General features: G+C 44.9%; 1 protein-coding gene across 1 annotated transcript in view; it reads left to right on the top strand.

Moving 5' to 3' along the window:
- Window positions 1-15,086, top strand: part of LOC148436381 (uncharacterized) — a 381,341-nt gene that overhangs the window by 153,349 nt on the left and 212,906 nt on the right. Inside the window, exon 8 of the mRNA XM_088464954.1 lies at window positions 7,942-8,715. Coding sequence (XP_088321080.1) covers window positions 7,942-8,715 — 774 coding nt within the window. The remainder of the gene's footprint in view (window positions 1-7,941; window positions 8,716-15,086) is intronic.

The raw sequence follows: 15,086 nt of genomic DNA, 5'->3' as shown, positions 1-15,086 counted from the left end.
TCCGTATATATATATTATAAGGGCACAGTCGGCCTTTTGGGGTTCAGGTAATTGAGAAAGTTACAGTTTTAAAACTATTACCTCAGTAACCCGCCATTATACAGATAGAAAGTTTCAATTTGTTGCGCAGCCTCAATAGGAGCCTCCAGCAGGTGTACGCACTGTGGCTTCACTCCGGTGCACCAAGATGGCTGTCATCTGCGGGCGGTAGCGGCGATGAGCTATGGGGAATTATACTGGCGTTAGCTGTGGCCGGGACCTGGGGGGTAGTGGGCGTTCGCTCCAGCCGGGACACGGGGACGGTAGAGGGCATTAGCGGCAGTGGTGCAGACATTAGGACCCAGGGGAGGTAGCAGCACACAGATGCTCCGATCTGAAAGATCTGTGATACCTGCATCTGTGTTTAAATAAACAGACTCAGAAGGAAATACAGGATCAGTGAGATCCGTCTGTGCCTCTGTGTTTAATTTAAAAAAAAAAAAAATGCCTGTTTAAAATAAAAAAAAATGGCGTGGCCTCCCCCCCCAAAAACAACAACCAGCTCCGGGCTATGGAGACCCAGTACTGGTTTTGCTAAATACAGGGGACAAAAAACGTGGGGCTCACCCGTATCAGGCTTTTCATAACCAGTCCTGGTTGACAAAATACGGGGGACAAATGACGTAGGGTGGTCCCCCGTATTCAGCACAACCAGCACTGGGCTCTGAGCCATCCCTGGTTCTGGAAATACAAGGCAAAAAAGGGTAGGGTCCCCCTGGATTTACCAGAACAAGCACCGGTCCGGTTCTAGCTGGGGGGGGGGTGATGCCACAGCCAGGGAAGCCCTTTCACCGAGCCCCCCAGTGAAAGCATCAAGCCAGATATCCCTGGAGAGCTGGGGACCCCCCCAATAAAGGGGACCCCCTCTCCAGGGCATCCCAGGCTGATAGCCCGGGGCTATCCACGGCACCCCTGTCTGGTGGGTGCCGGGTTGATTATGTAAAGTGTGGTGCAATTAAAGTTAAAATATTGGCTTTTGCTGCGGAACTACAGTACCCAGCAAGCCTCCCCTGCATGCTGGTACTTGGAGAACCATAGCAAAAGCAATATTAAAAGACCACAGAACACAAAGTAAAATTTTATTAAAACTAACATGCGCACACACGTACTCACTATCTCACATACTCACCTATGTATCCCTGTAGCCAATATGTCCTCTACTCCAGTAGATAATCCTATGGAGCACCTGTAATAAAAAGTCCATACTCTCCTCCTCCTATACGTGGATCTGTCTTCTTCGTTCCAAAGTAGGCAATCCAGGGTCTTGGCAAAAAAAAAACACAACAACACGAACATTAGTAGTGTCCTCTAAGGACACTACACATTCAATTTTTAACATAAATGCATAGGGCCATATTCAGAGGCAGAAAGTCCGTGGTCAGACTGTTCACCATCATCGCCGTTTTTCAATGGGATAAAGTATCGGGCGTGTGCCCACTTATCCCCGTATTCAATTAGGAATCGGCGAAAACGGGATTCAGCGGAAAGGTAAGTATCAAAGTCCTGTCACTTTCGGGGAAATCTTCCTGTCACCCACCAAAAGATGGTCTGACATGGGGGATCACTATGGGTACCCCCGATTTGGCATGCTGAAGGTAATAGGGGTTTTTAAACAGCCGTTGAAGGTGCATTAATGCGTCTTTGAAGAAGTGGTGAAGAATAGCATTTAGCTTTCTTTTTTTGTAAAAATAACTAGTCCCATCAAATTTGGGGTACATGTAAATGGGTGCAAGCATATTTTAAAAAATATGCTTGCACCCATTTACATGCACCCCAAAAATTCTTAAAAAATCCACCTGCTGCAACCACCCGCATTCTAGAAAACACCTGCCGCATACTTAGGGACCCCCCCTGAGTCAATTTCGCTAGTTTTTAAGTTTGTCCCTCAAGTTTTTTTCTTTTCCGCCCCCAAAATGAAACATTTTTTTTTGGGCTGTCCTACGCTTGTTTTTTTAAAAAAATTTTTACACAGATTACTTTAAGGGAACATTCCAAAGACTGCAGGGTACTTTTTTTAATTCTATACCCCAATTCTGCAATTTTTTTTGCCACCTAAGCAGTGGTGAAAACTTATCCCCGTTTTTTTACATAGACTTTTCACACCTGCGAAAAGACTTTAAATTTGAATATGGGGATAAGTGAAAATGGCGAAAATGACATCGGCGATGACTTTTCGCTCCAAATTGAATGGCCCATAGATGGATCTCACTGATGCGCCCGTGCATTTGTGACTTACTGATTTTATTTTCTCAGGTGCATGCCCAGTACCGGTGAACCCTCTGTCGCCCACTGCTGCCCCTCCGCACCCACGTTGCTGTCGCTACCCCGCACACATACAGCCCACCCCTGCAGCCGACTCTCGCCTCCTGTGTGCCGGCCCCTCTTCCACCTGCGCTAGTGTACCATTTTGTTGCTCTTCTCCCCTGCAGGTGACCCAGTTTGCTCCTCCAAACCCTGATAGTTAATACATTTTAAAAAAGCATTGAAATTCCATAGACAAAAAACCTTAAGGTTTCACATGTCCCATTAGGGCTTCTTAGACATGATCTGAAATTTCACAAAACCTACTTAATTTCTGCCACTCAAACTCTAAAAAGTAATCAAATTACGATCATTAAGGCTGACACCTTAATTTATGTGTTCCTTGCATAATACAGATATGGAATGCCATGACACAATGTGGTTAACTGCAGATTCAGCACTCTCACAGAATGAGATTGCTGTCACTCACAAAATGGTGGAGCTGCTAATTTACAGAATTGTGTGCTCATTGGAATACCAAACAGCCATCCTTCTCTCTCTGGGTATCCCGCAAATATTGCAGTCTACTCCTGGGCCTCAAACTGTTGCTCCCTATCGGGGATTACCGCTCTACATGCAATCCCCTCTTGTACCACAACAACCTGTCATTTGCTTCCAGGGACTTACGCAAGCTGTCCAACCCCCCTGGTGGATGTTTTCTCTAGTTCATTTCAGAGTTTGGCAGCTTCATCTACCATGGCCTGTCAGACCATGTTGCGGAATGAAAGACCTCAGAATGCATCTAAAGGTGTCCTGTATTGTCATCCCAGTCTACGCAACTCTCAGACACGGACTTGTCATCAGATGATGGGGAAATGGCTGGGGTGTCTGATTCGGATTCCCCTGCACTGGAGGTGGAGCCCAAATCCGCTATTAATGTTCCAGCATTGGTAAGGGTGGTCCGATCCATACTAGATATAGAGGATGACGTTCCTGCCCCTAAATCCAAATACCCTGAGTTTAAACAGGTTACGGTGACTTCGGCAGTTTTCCCTCTTTCTGACCAGCTGGCAAACCACATGGCGGAGGCCTAGCAATCGGCTGGTAAGAGGTATCAACCGCAAAAGTATTTGGTCTCATGTTATCTGTTCCCTGAGGGTCATTGCAAGAAGTGGAAATCACCTGCAGTGGATTCTCATGTTACTCACCTGATTAAGAGCGCTACTCTGCTGTGCCTTCCATTTCTTCTCTGAAGGATTCTACAGACAGAAAGGTGGAGACATACCTGAAATCAATTTACTCTCTCTGGAGCTGTGGCCCATCTGTCCATGGCTATCTCTTGGGTGGCTAAGGCCATTGAGAACTGGGCAAATGTTCTGGAGGACACCTTCCCCAAGGAGGCCTTTGAGGCTCAAAGGTCTCTTGTGGGCCACATGATGGTCGCAGCCGACTATATTGGTAAGGCTGCTTTGGATACCAGCTTACTGACCTCCAGAGTCTCGGCCGCAGCCGTGTCTGCTCGCTGCTCTTTGTGGTTACACTCCTGGATGGCGGATGCTGATTCCAAAATGGGCCTGGAAGCCTTGCCCTTCAGCTTTTCTGCCATTTGCATCAAAGGCATTTTGCCATTTGCTCCTTCAAAGGCTAGAACCTCTTCCTTTTGGTCCTTTCGTTCTCAAGGAAAGCCCAAAGGACAGTCTTTCCCTAGACAATCAGCGGCCAAGTCGACCTCTAAGCCTTAAGCTGCATACACACACAACGATTTTGTTACCAACGATTTTCTGAACGATTTTCTGTTAGATTATCTGTCAGATTTTTTAAAGTGTAATGAACGATTTTTTTGAACTACAAACGATTTTTGCATATTCCCTTAATGAAAATCGTTGAGTTGACAAGTCTGACTGAACTACAAACGTGAACGCTCATGAACGATGATCGTTCATCGTTTGACTCAGAAAGTGAACGATATTTCAAACGATTATCGTCAAACAATATCGTTTAACGATAATCGTTCAAAAAATCGTTGTGTATGCAGCTTTAGAAACAGGCCTGGGGTGCCAGACAGAGGATAAGTCCTCAGCCTGATGGGACGGGCCTCCCTCTGGGGGATCCCAGGGAGGGAGGCCGATTTCTTCAGTTTGCCCAGTACTGGTGTCACCCAACCAAGGATGCATGGGTAAAAGTAGTGGTCTCTCATTTTCATCAAAGACCTCCCCAACAGTTTTTCTGCAGGAGCCCTCTTCTAGACAAGATCAAGGCCTTACAGATTCAGGAAGCCATAGAATCCTTGCTGAAAGCAGGGGTTATTGTTACAGTTCCACTATCTCAGTGCGGGACTGGTTACTACTGTACTCTGTTTCTGGTTCAAAAGCCGAATGGGCCGGCCTATCCTCAACCTCATATCTCTGAACAAGTTCCTCCGGGTGCCCAGGTTCAGGATATAAACTTTACGATCCATCATACTGGCTATGGAACCTGAGGATTACATGGTATCACTGGACATTCAGGATGCATATCTACATGTCCCCATAATGCCTTCCCACCAGCATTATCTGTGGTTTACTATACTGCAACAACACTTTCTGTTTCGGGCGCTGCCCTTTGGCCTTTCCACGGCTCCAAGGGTATTTACCAAAATTATGGCGGTCATGGCAGCCCACCTACGGAGTCAGGGTATACAACTCCTGCCGTACCTAGACGACCACCTGTAGTTGGCGGGCTCTCCAGAGGTACTTCAGCAACAGTTGCACCTGACGATCGCTTGTCTACAAGCACACGGGTGGCTGATCAATTGGAAAAAGTCCTCATTCCCTCACAGAGAATGGTTAATTTGGGAGCCTTTCTGGATTCTCATCAGCAGAGGATTTTTCTAACTACGGAAAAGATCTCTCTGCAACTGTGGGTGCGCAATTGCCTGCTCTTTCGCCTGGTGTAGGTACACTCGGCAATGCAGGTTCTAGGATCCATGGTGTCCACATCCGATGTGGTGGAATACGCCCAGTTCCATTCAAGGCCCCTGCAGGGACTGATACTATCCAAGTGGAATGGAATACCCCACCAAATCAGGACTCAGACGCTGGTGCGCCTGTCTCTGCCTTGGTGGCTACAGACAAATCATCTCACCAAGGGTTGCCCCTTTTGGATCCCGGACTGGGTTCTTCTCACAACGGATGCCAGTCTCCGAGGATGGGGCACGGTGAATGGCCCGCACTTGTTTCAGAGCCATTGGACAGCAGATGAAGCTTTCCTTCCAATCAACATATTGGAACTTCGGGCTGTGTACAGGGCCCTCAGGATGACAAGACACATATTTGACGGAAAAGCTGTGCAGGTTCAGTCCGACAATGCCACCACGGTGGCTTATTTCAACCATCCAGGAGGCACTCGAAGTTGGGCAGCAATGACAGAAGTGTCACGCATCCTGACTTGGGCAGAGAGTCACTTCCTGGCCATCTCGGCAGTGTTCATTCCGGGAGTCCTCATTGGGAAGCGGACTTCCTCAGTCGTCACAACCGTGCATAGAAGGGGAATGATCTCTTCACCAAGAGGTGTTTCAACTCCTAGTGGACAAATGGGACCTCCCAGAGGTGGACCTCATGGCCTCCCGTCACAATCACAAGTTGCCAGTGTACGGGTCCAAGACAAGAGATGCCGAGGCAAGCTTAGTGGACGCTCTGTCAGTGAAGTGGACCTTCCAGTTTGCGTACCTGTTTCCTCCAGTATCCCTGGTTCCTAGGGTTCTTTGGAATTTCAAGCAAGACGGAGGCATGGTCCTGCTGGTGGCTCCAGCTTTGACCAGACGTCATTGGTAATCAGATCTTCGGAGTCTCTCCATCGACACTCCGTTCCTGCTGCCTCAACGCCCGGACCTGTTGTCTCGGGGTCCTTGTCTTTACCCAGACCTGGATCATCTGTCCTTGGCGGTGTGGATCTTGAGATATCCATTTTAAGGTCTGAGGGATTCTCTAGCTCGGTCATCAGCATGATGCTTCGAGCACTTAAGCCAGGATCTACCACAGAGTGTGGCATACATATTCTTAGTGGTATCGCACAAGGCATTCGACCCTCAAGTGTTTCGTATTTCCATAATATTAGCATTCCTTCAATCTGGTTTGTACCTCCGCCCTGGCCTCGTTGAAAGTGCATGTCTCTGCACTATCTGTGTGGTTCCAACGAAGGATAGCTCTGCTCCTGGATATCCACACCTTTTGCCAGGGTGTTCTCCAGATTCAACCTCCCTTTGTCCCTCCAGTGGCTCCTTGGGATTTGGCGATAGTTCTTCAGGCCCTCCATTTGAACCACTAGATTCGGTGGAAATTAAGTGGTTAACGGCTAATACTCTTTTTCTTCTGGCAAATGCATCTGCCAGGAGGGTGTCGGAATTGTGGGTTCTCTCCTGTTGTTCTCCATTTCTGATATTTCACCAGGATAAGGCTGTGCTTCGCACTCGCCCTGAGTTTCTCCCTAAAGTGGTTTCTAATTTCCACATTAATCAGGAAATTATAGGACCGGCCTCTCTGTCACCTGACCCCTCAGTGGGTGAGACTTCCTTGGATGTGGTCCGTGCTCTCAAAATTTATGTGGACCAGACCAGTTCCCTTCGTAAATTGGAATTCTTATTTATGCTCTTTGGATTTCACAAAAAGGGATGGGCAGCCAACAAACAAACATTGGCTAGATGGCTTCGTATAACTGTCTCCAGAGGCTTACACAAAGGCAAGCCTGCCTGTTCTGGCTTCTGTTAAATCTCATTCTATTAGGTCTGTGGGCCCCTCGTGGGCAGTCCCCCTGTAGAGCCTTTGGATCCTGAAGAAGAAAATGAGAGTTATGGTAAGAACAAACTTTGGTTAACTCTTTCTTTGAAGTCCATAGCGTCCACAGGGCACCCGCCATGACGCACCTGGCTTCATGTGGGTTCTCATGTTGGTCACCTGTTTTCCCTTCTCTGTGAGTGTGATTTTCGAGTGTTCCAGTCTTCCTTCTCTCTTTTTCCTCCTCCTGCCCTTGGCTACTTACCAACTGAGGTGCCTCGGGGGCGGGGTATAGAGGAGGATGGTCAAGTGCATCCTGGGAGCAAAGCTTTTAACTGCGTGGTGCCTGGGATTCAGATCCAGCTATACCCCAAGGTCTCCCTCTAGACCCTATGGACTTCGAAACCAAGCGTTAACCAAGGTAAGTTCTTACCATAACTCTCATTGTTCCCAACAGATGGACACAGCAACAGGAATAACTCGGGGAGACGTCTCATATCTCCAGATGGCGACGTAGATGATAACTTCTCAAAGGACTCTCCAGGAGAAAACCCCATTATCCCCAGTATACATCCAGCATCTCACAGTACAGATATATCATCTGATCCCTCTAACCATGAAGAATGTTCCCCTGATAATCCCAGTAGTGTTACACACAGCTCATATCACACAGGTGATAAACTATTGTCATGTTCTGAATGTGGGAAAGGTTTTACCAAGCAGATCAGTCTTTCTATACATCAGAAGAGAGTTCACGCAGCTGAGAGGCCTTTTCTGTGTTCTGAGTGTGGGAAATGTTTTACGCTGAAAGGAACTCTTACTAGACATACAAAGATTCACACAGGTGAGAGACCATTTACATGTTCTGAATGTGGGAAATATTTTTTGCATCAGGGAACACTTGATGTACATCAGAGAAGTCACACAGGTGAGAAACCATTTCCATGCTCTGATTGTGGGAAATGTTTTACACAGAAATCAAACCTTGTTAAACATCAGAGACGTCACACAGATGAGAAACCATTTTCATGTTCTGAGTGTGGGAAATGTTTTACAGAGAAATCAAACCTTGTTATACATCAGAGATGTCACACAGGTGAGAAACCATTTCCATGCTCTGATTGTGGGAAATGTTTTACACAGAAATCAAACCTTGTTATACATCAGAGACGTCACACAGATGAGAAACCATTTTCATGTTCTGAGTGTGGGAAATGTTTTACAGAGAAATCAGATCTTGTTATACATCAGAGAATTCACACAGGTGAGAAACCATTTTCATGTTCTGAGTGTGGGAAATGTTTTACAGAGAAATCACATCTTGTTATACATCAGAGAATTCACACAGGTGAGAAACCATTTTCATGTTCTGAGTGTGGGAAATGTTTTATAGAGAAATCAGTTCTTGTTATACATCAGAGAAGTCACACAGGTGAGAAACCATTTTCATGTTCTGAGTGTGGGAAATGTTTTACACGGAAACCATATCTTGTTACACATGAGAGAAGTCACACAGGTGAGAAACCATTTTCATGTTCTGAGTGTGGGAAATGTTTTACAGAGAAATCATATCTTGTTAGACATCAGAGAAGTCACACAGGTGAGAAACCATTTACATGCTCAGAGTGTGGGAAATGTTTTACACAGAAATCAGATCTTGTTAGACATCAGAGAACTCACACAGGTGAGAAACCATTTCCATGCTCAGAGTGTGGGAAATGTTTTAGAAATAAATCCGCTCTTTTTAGTCATCAGAAACGTCACACAGGAGAAAAACGATGTGTATGAGCGTCTAGAAGTATATAGAAATTGCAGCAATATTTGCAGTATTGTAATATAATTGGAAATTATCAGAAGAAGCATAAATACAATGTTAGCCTAGATTGCTGCCCCTGCTTAGTGAAGGATAAATGACATTTGCATTATCCCACTATGGGCCTGATTCAGCAGCGGAAGCAAATGCAGCTACCGTCTCTTACAGATCGCCGGTGCTAATATATGCTAATGCCGAGGCACAGCCGCCATAACCACGCCCACTGCTGCCTTCTCGTTATAATCCAATGTCACCTTCCTGTGCAATCATCGGTACCATCGCGGCACATCAATCAGTCACACAGCATTTACATCAGGTCTGACCAGCGCGCAAACACTGCTGCTCTCCTGACACGCAGAGAGGTCTCATGCTGCAGCTGCCATAGCTATGGCTAATTTATACACACACATGACATGGCAATCACACGGACAGACATGCCTGCAGGACATGGCGATACCATGGACAGACCCATGACATGGCGATCACACGGACACACGCCTGCAGGACATGGCGATAACATGGACAGACACACCCATGACATGGCGATCACACGGACAGACACGCCTGCAGTTTTCTGTCCACCCCCCCGTTATTTCCCCCCAAACGCTGTCACCCTGCAACTCACTTTGCGATGTATTCCTCTGTGCGTCCGTAATCACAATGTGATCGCTGTGTGTTAACAGTGTGACTTAGACGCAGGTGTGATGGGAAACATTCGCTCATTCTGTGTAACTATCGTCATTGTGTCCGCTGGTGAATCAGCCCCTATACACTAATATATTACATTATATTATATATCCATACGGATGTCACCAACATAGGGCTCCAACAGGTTCCTCATGTAATGGCTTTCAGTTTCCTTATTCTATCAGATCAGAGTTTTCCAAACTCCACTATTACAGGCCAAGTATTAAGGATATTCATGCTTGAGCACAGGTCACTTAATTAGTGCCTCATTCAGTTTGAATTAACAATGTGGATTAAAACATGGATATCCTTAAAACTTGGATTGTAATGGCAGTGTTTGGGAAGCTCTGTATTAGAATATTATTGTGCTATTGGCCTATTTGTACAGTAACAAGACCACATGATGTAATATAGGGACATAACTAATCTGTCATCATGACAATGTCCTGGGGATGTAATATGGGAAGTGGGAAACTATGACATCATTTGATGACTGGGCTGTAAGTGACGGGGTGAGATGGGTGATATAATGACATCTATAACCTCTGATTTTATCTCACTGGATCCAGTATTCTCTGGTTGGGTTTCCTGGTAAATGGATCTCTAATCTCCTTACAGCAGTCTGATGTCTGGTTCCTTCTAATTAGATCCTCTGTAACCTACTATTTACACTATTCCAAAAGATAAGGACATTACAATGATTATCACTTATGTAATTTATACATTATTAGATAATGTAATTAGTGTTGGGACACAGGAAGCTGCTGGTCCTGGTATAAACCACTAACAGTAATGTCCATTAAGTGCATCAGGCTCTCGATATCCCCATCAGAATACAGATGTGAGCAGGGTACGTAGTAATTGGGGAATAATACAGGGACATCACAGGATAAGTACAGGTTGTCCTCAGTATGTCCTGTCTCACCTCCCACAGTGGTGACACCACCAGTAATGTGCAGGGTCAGGAGATGAAGATTATTTGGTAGTGAGGAAATCACAGAAAGGACAATACAAGCTTTGTTATAAACCTACAAAAATAGTTCAAAGAGTTTGGTAACAAGTAAGAAAATCAAACACTGCATGGACCTGTCTGACGTCCATGTGGGGTAACACAGCTGCGTGTCGCGCTTGTTAGTATTTTCCACACTTTTTGACCTGCAAGTTTTTGTACATTGTTAGTAAAGCTGGAATAGTGACCAGTTGTCCTTTTGGTGGTGCACATGTTCTGTGATGGCCTAGATGTAAGATCTTTGTTTTGTTTTTTAGAGTTATCCTAACTTTGCTTTTAGTATCTTTATACTGTGACTGTCTTAGTATCCATTTCTCATACCCAAACAAGAAAGGTTTTGTCTTACACGTGTGCCCCTCTTTCCTGTCTCCTGTCACTGTGACACCGCTCTGGTGTTGGGGATTTGCTCTCTGATGGCAACCTGCATGGATACACTGGCCTGTCCTGTTATTACCTCCTATCATGGTATATATCAGTATATTGTTAGTACATATGTATTAGATAATATGTCATCTCTATTGTATGTGTGTCATGGAGGGAATGACAGCACTGTGCGAGTATCATATCCTGCAGCTTATAATACATGAGTAATACAGAAATGACACATTGTACACAAGCCATGAATAATAACAGGAATTGCTCTGTATGAGTAACTGGACTTTACAGGACTATTATGTGCAGGATGTTACTCTCATCTTTAATGTAAGGACCATATTATACCAAAGAGAGAAAGCCAGAACAGCTATTCCTCATGGATGGCTCCTAATACGTACAGACCCCACCTGATGGAAAATGCCAGGATGCTGCACATCTCTGAGCAGTGGATGTATGATCTGTTATCTATATACAGGTGCACAGCACAGCATCACTACACCAGTATGCCGGGAGCCTCACATCATTACTCTGTTCTGTTACCTAGCTGTATCCATGTCAGTCTTGTCTGATCATAGTTGTAATGGAGTTATATGAGCTGACATACTTTGTGCTGCTGTTACCATTCTCTTTGTAGTTAAAGATTTCCAGCTCCACCCACCTTATCTGCTGCTTGTGTGTCTGCCCCCAGGTTTGCAGGATACAGCAGCTGCTCATTTTATAATCTGCTTTTCTTGCACTATTCTAGCAGCAAAACATTCACACAATATTATAGTAATCTGTAGTATTAAATATTCAATAAATAACATTCCAAGTGTTACTACAGAAGGAAACTATATTCTTGTAACCTTGCAATAAAATGACTCTGATGTAGAAAATTCTGCCTCACTGCTGTGTTTAGTGATAACTTGTGTATAAAGGAAAATCGAGGTGTGGGGGGAATGAGGGATATACCTGTAACCATTTTTATATTGGGATGTAGTCGGCAGCTTTGCGGTAAAATACTGGCGATCAGAATCCCAGCACCAGAATCACCGCTGACATCCTGATGGTAAGTATTAGGTTAGGTACAAGGAGGAGGCTGAGGGGGGATTAGGGTACTTACCTCCAGGCATCAGGATTCTGACTGTATGCTCCTGTTGGTATTCTGACGGCCAACATCCCATCCCCAACTTATTATATTAATACCAGGGTTCCCGTGTAGTGTATAGTATAGTAATATTGGGGTTCCCGTGTAGTGTATAGTAACACCGGGGTTCCCATGTAGTGTATAGTATAGTAATACCGGGGTTCCCATGTAGTGTATAGTATAGTAATACCAGGGTTCCCGTGTAGTGTATAGTAATACCGGGGTTCCCGTGTAGTGTATAGTAATACCAGGGTTCCCGTGTAGTGTATAGTAATACCGGGGTTCCCGTGTAGAGTATAGTATAGTAATACCGGGGTTCCCGTGTAGTGTATAGTATAATAATACCGGGGTTCCCGTGTAATGTATACTATAGTAATACCGGGGTTCAGGTGTAGAGTATATTATAGTAATACTGGGGTTCCCATGTAGTGTATAGTATAGTAAAACCGGGGTTCAGGTGTAGTGTATAGTAATACTGGGGTTCCCCTGTAGTGTATAGAATAGTAATACCGGGGTTCCCATGTAGTGTATAGTATAGTAATACCGGGGTTCCCGTGTAGAGTATAGTATAGTAATACCGGGGTTCCCGTGTAGAGTATAGTATAGTAATACCGGGGTTCCCGTGTAGTGTATAGTATAATAATACCGGGGTTCCCGTGTAATGTATACTATAGTAATACCGGGGTTCAGGTGTAGAGTATATTATAGTAATACTGGGGTTCCCATGTAGTGTATAGTATAGTAATACCGGGGTTCAGGTATAGTGTATAGTAATACTGGGGTTCCCCTGTAGTGTATAGAATAGTAATACCGGGGTTCCCGTGTAGTGTATATTATAGTAATACCGGGGTTCCCGTGTAGTGTATAGTATAGTAATACCGGGGTTCAGGTGTAGTGTATAGTATAGTAATACCGGGGTTCCCGTGTAGTGTACAGTATAGTAATACCGAGGTTCCCGTGTATAGTATAGTAATACCAGGGTTCCCGTGTAGTGTATAGTATATGGTATTGATCAGCAATGAAGAATTGTATTACATGGGAGAATCCACCACATGTGATCCATAACAGCCCATATGTGGGATCATGTAATGGGTACAAGGACCTGTGTATGAGCCTATCTGATGGGTCACAGCGTCTCCCTATGTCAGTAATGTGTCTGCTCTATGTCAGTCATACAGATATAACAGGACAGTTCCCCCTTATACATGGACTAATGTACCTGCCCCTCTGCACATTCCCAGCTTTGGTCTGAGGACTGGAGGAGGATGCTGGGAATTGTCACTGGAACCTTCTCTGGTAAATCATCTCCACATTTTCTCTGATGACAACTTAGATAATATTACTGATGTATGTATTACAGTAAGAATTGGACATGAAGAAACCATTGATAGAGCCGATGTATTTAGCTTTGGTCACAAAATATTTAATGTTAAACATTGGTTATGAAATATCAGTGTGTTCTGATGTCTCTACACAAGACTTCTCGTGGTTACAGCAGGACTGGCTGAGCTGACCCACCACCTCCTAATAATGGTAGGCTGGCTGTTACTATGCTTCATTCTCAGTAGTGATCACACACTGCTCTGCCTCCTGTGACACCCATGTGACTGCCCTGATGGACTCTGAGCTTAGCCAATCAGTAGTGATCACACACTGCTCTGCCTCCTGTGACACCCATGTGACTGTCCTGATGGACTCTGAGATTAGCCAATCAGCAGTGCACTTTGTCATTGCCAGGCAGAGCTGCTCTGTTGTGACATAATGAGTGTTACCATCACGTCAGACAACTGGCCGCTGCCCAAGCTGCATGTCTGGTTGAAGATTCTCTGAAGTTAGTGTGAGAAGGGCGGCCGCGGGAGTCAGTCACAATGAGCTAACATTGGAACTGAATTGTCAATGATAAGTAAACATTGGAACCTCAGCCTTTTTGGGTAAGCCACTTAACATTGGAACCAAGCCATCGATGGTGTGATCTGGCAACATTTATAATGCTGCAATGAGAATGTAAATATTAACCATGTTGAATGTCACCATATTCTCCCTGGTGGCCCAGCAGCTACCTACCTGCTCCTGATGACTGCAGCAGCTTCCGTGTCCCAGCTGTCATGTAACTTCACACCTGTGATCCTTCAACATTCCAGTAAGTATCCTGCTAATCCTCCATAAGGTGCCTAACCCTATCCCCCACAGCCTAACCCTATCCCCTCACAGCCTAACTCGAACTATCCCCCACAGCTAAACCCTAACCACCACAGCCTAACACTACCCCCTGACAGCTTAACCCTACCCCGACAGCCCAACTTTATCCCCTACAGTTTAACCATAAGTCCCAGACTTACACTGACCCCCACAGATTAACCCTAACCCTGCACAGTCTAAACCTTATGCCCACAGCCTAACCACCCCACAGCCTAACCATAACCCCCCCAAAGCCTAAGCCTTCCACCTGCAGCCTAACCATAACCCCCCACAGATTAACACTAACCCCCCCACAGCCTAAGCCTTCCACCCACAGCCTAACTATCCCCCACAGCTTCACTGTAACCCCCCAAAGTCTAAGTATCTCACCCACAACCTAACCTCAGTTATTAGTTTCCTGTATAGACAATGAAATAAATTCTAGGCATTGTCCTCAGTAGCATATGAATAACAATAATATTGCCCTATACTTTTATTCTACGCAATCCCAATACCAAATTCTTACCCCAATAGTAGTGCAAATTTTATTCATAGCAAATTTTTTATAAAAATTAAAGCTATTATATCTTCAATGTCTAAATATACTAATATACTGCTGTTACACTGACAAATATTCATTACCCATTATCATTAAGGATAAAATGATCACAGAAAGTATGTGTGTGTATGTATGTGCTGTAATAGGATTGGGGTAGGAGGTCCCTCTCCTAGGGTAGATGTGCACCTCAAAACACACCTGCCAGGAAACAACACAGCAGTCCAGGATTTTCATGCAAGCTAGCCACAGCTAGTTTTTATTGTGCAGTATAACAATGTAAAACAAAAATAAATCTTTGTCTGGGCACT

This window comes from Taudactylus pleione, unplaced genomic scaffold, assembly GCF_031769625.1.
Source record: "Taudactylus pleione unplaced genomic scaffold, aTauple2 ptg001781l, whole genome shotgun sequence".
In the NCBI taxonomy this organism is placed as follows: Eukaryota; Metazoa; Chordata; class Amphibia; order Anura; family Myobatrachidae; genus Taudactylus; species Taudactylus pleione.
The sequence above is the reverse complement of the archived record's forward strand: the minus strand, read 5'-3'. Positions and strand labels throughout refer to the sequence as shown.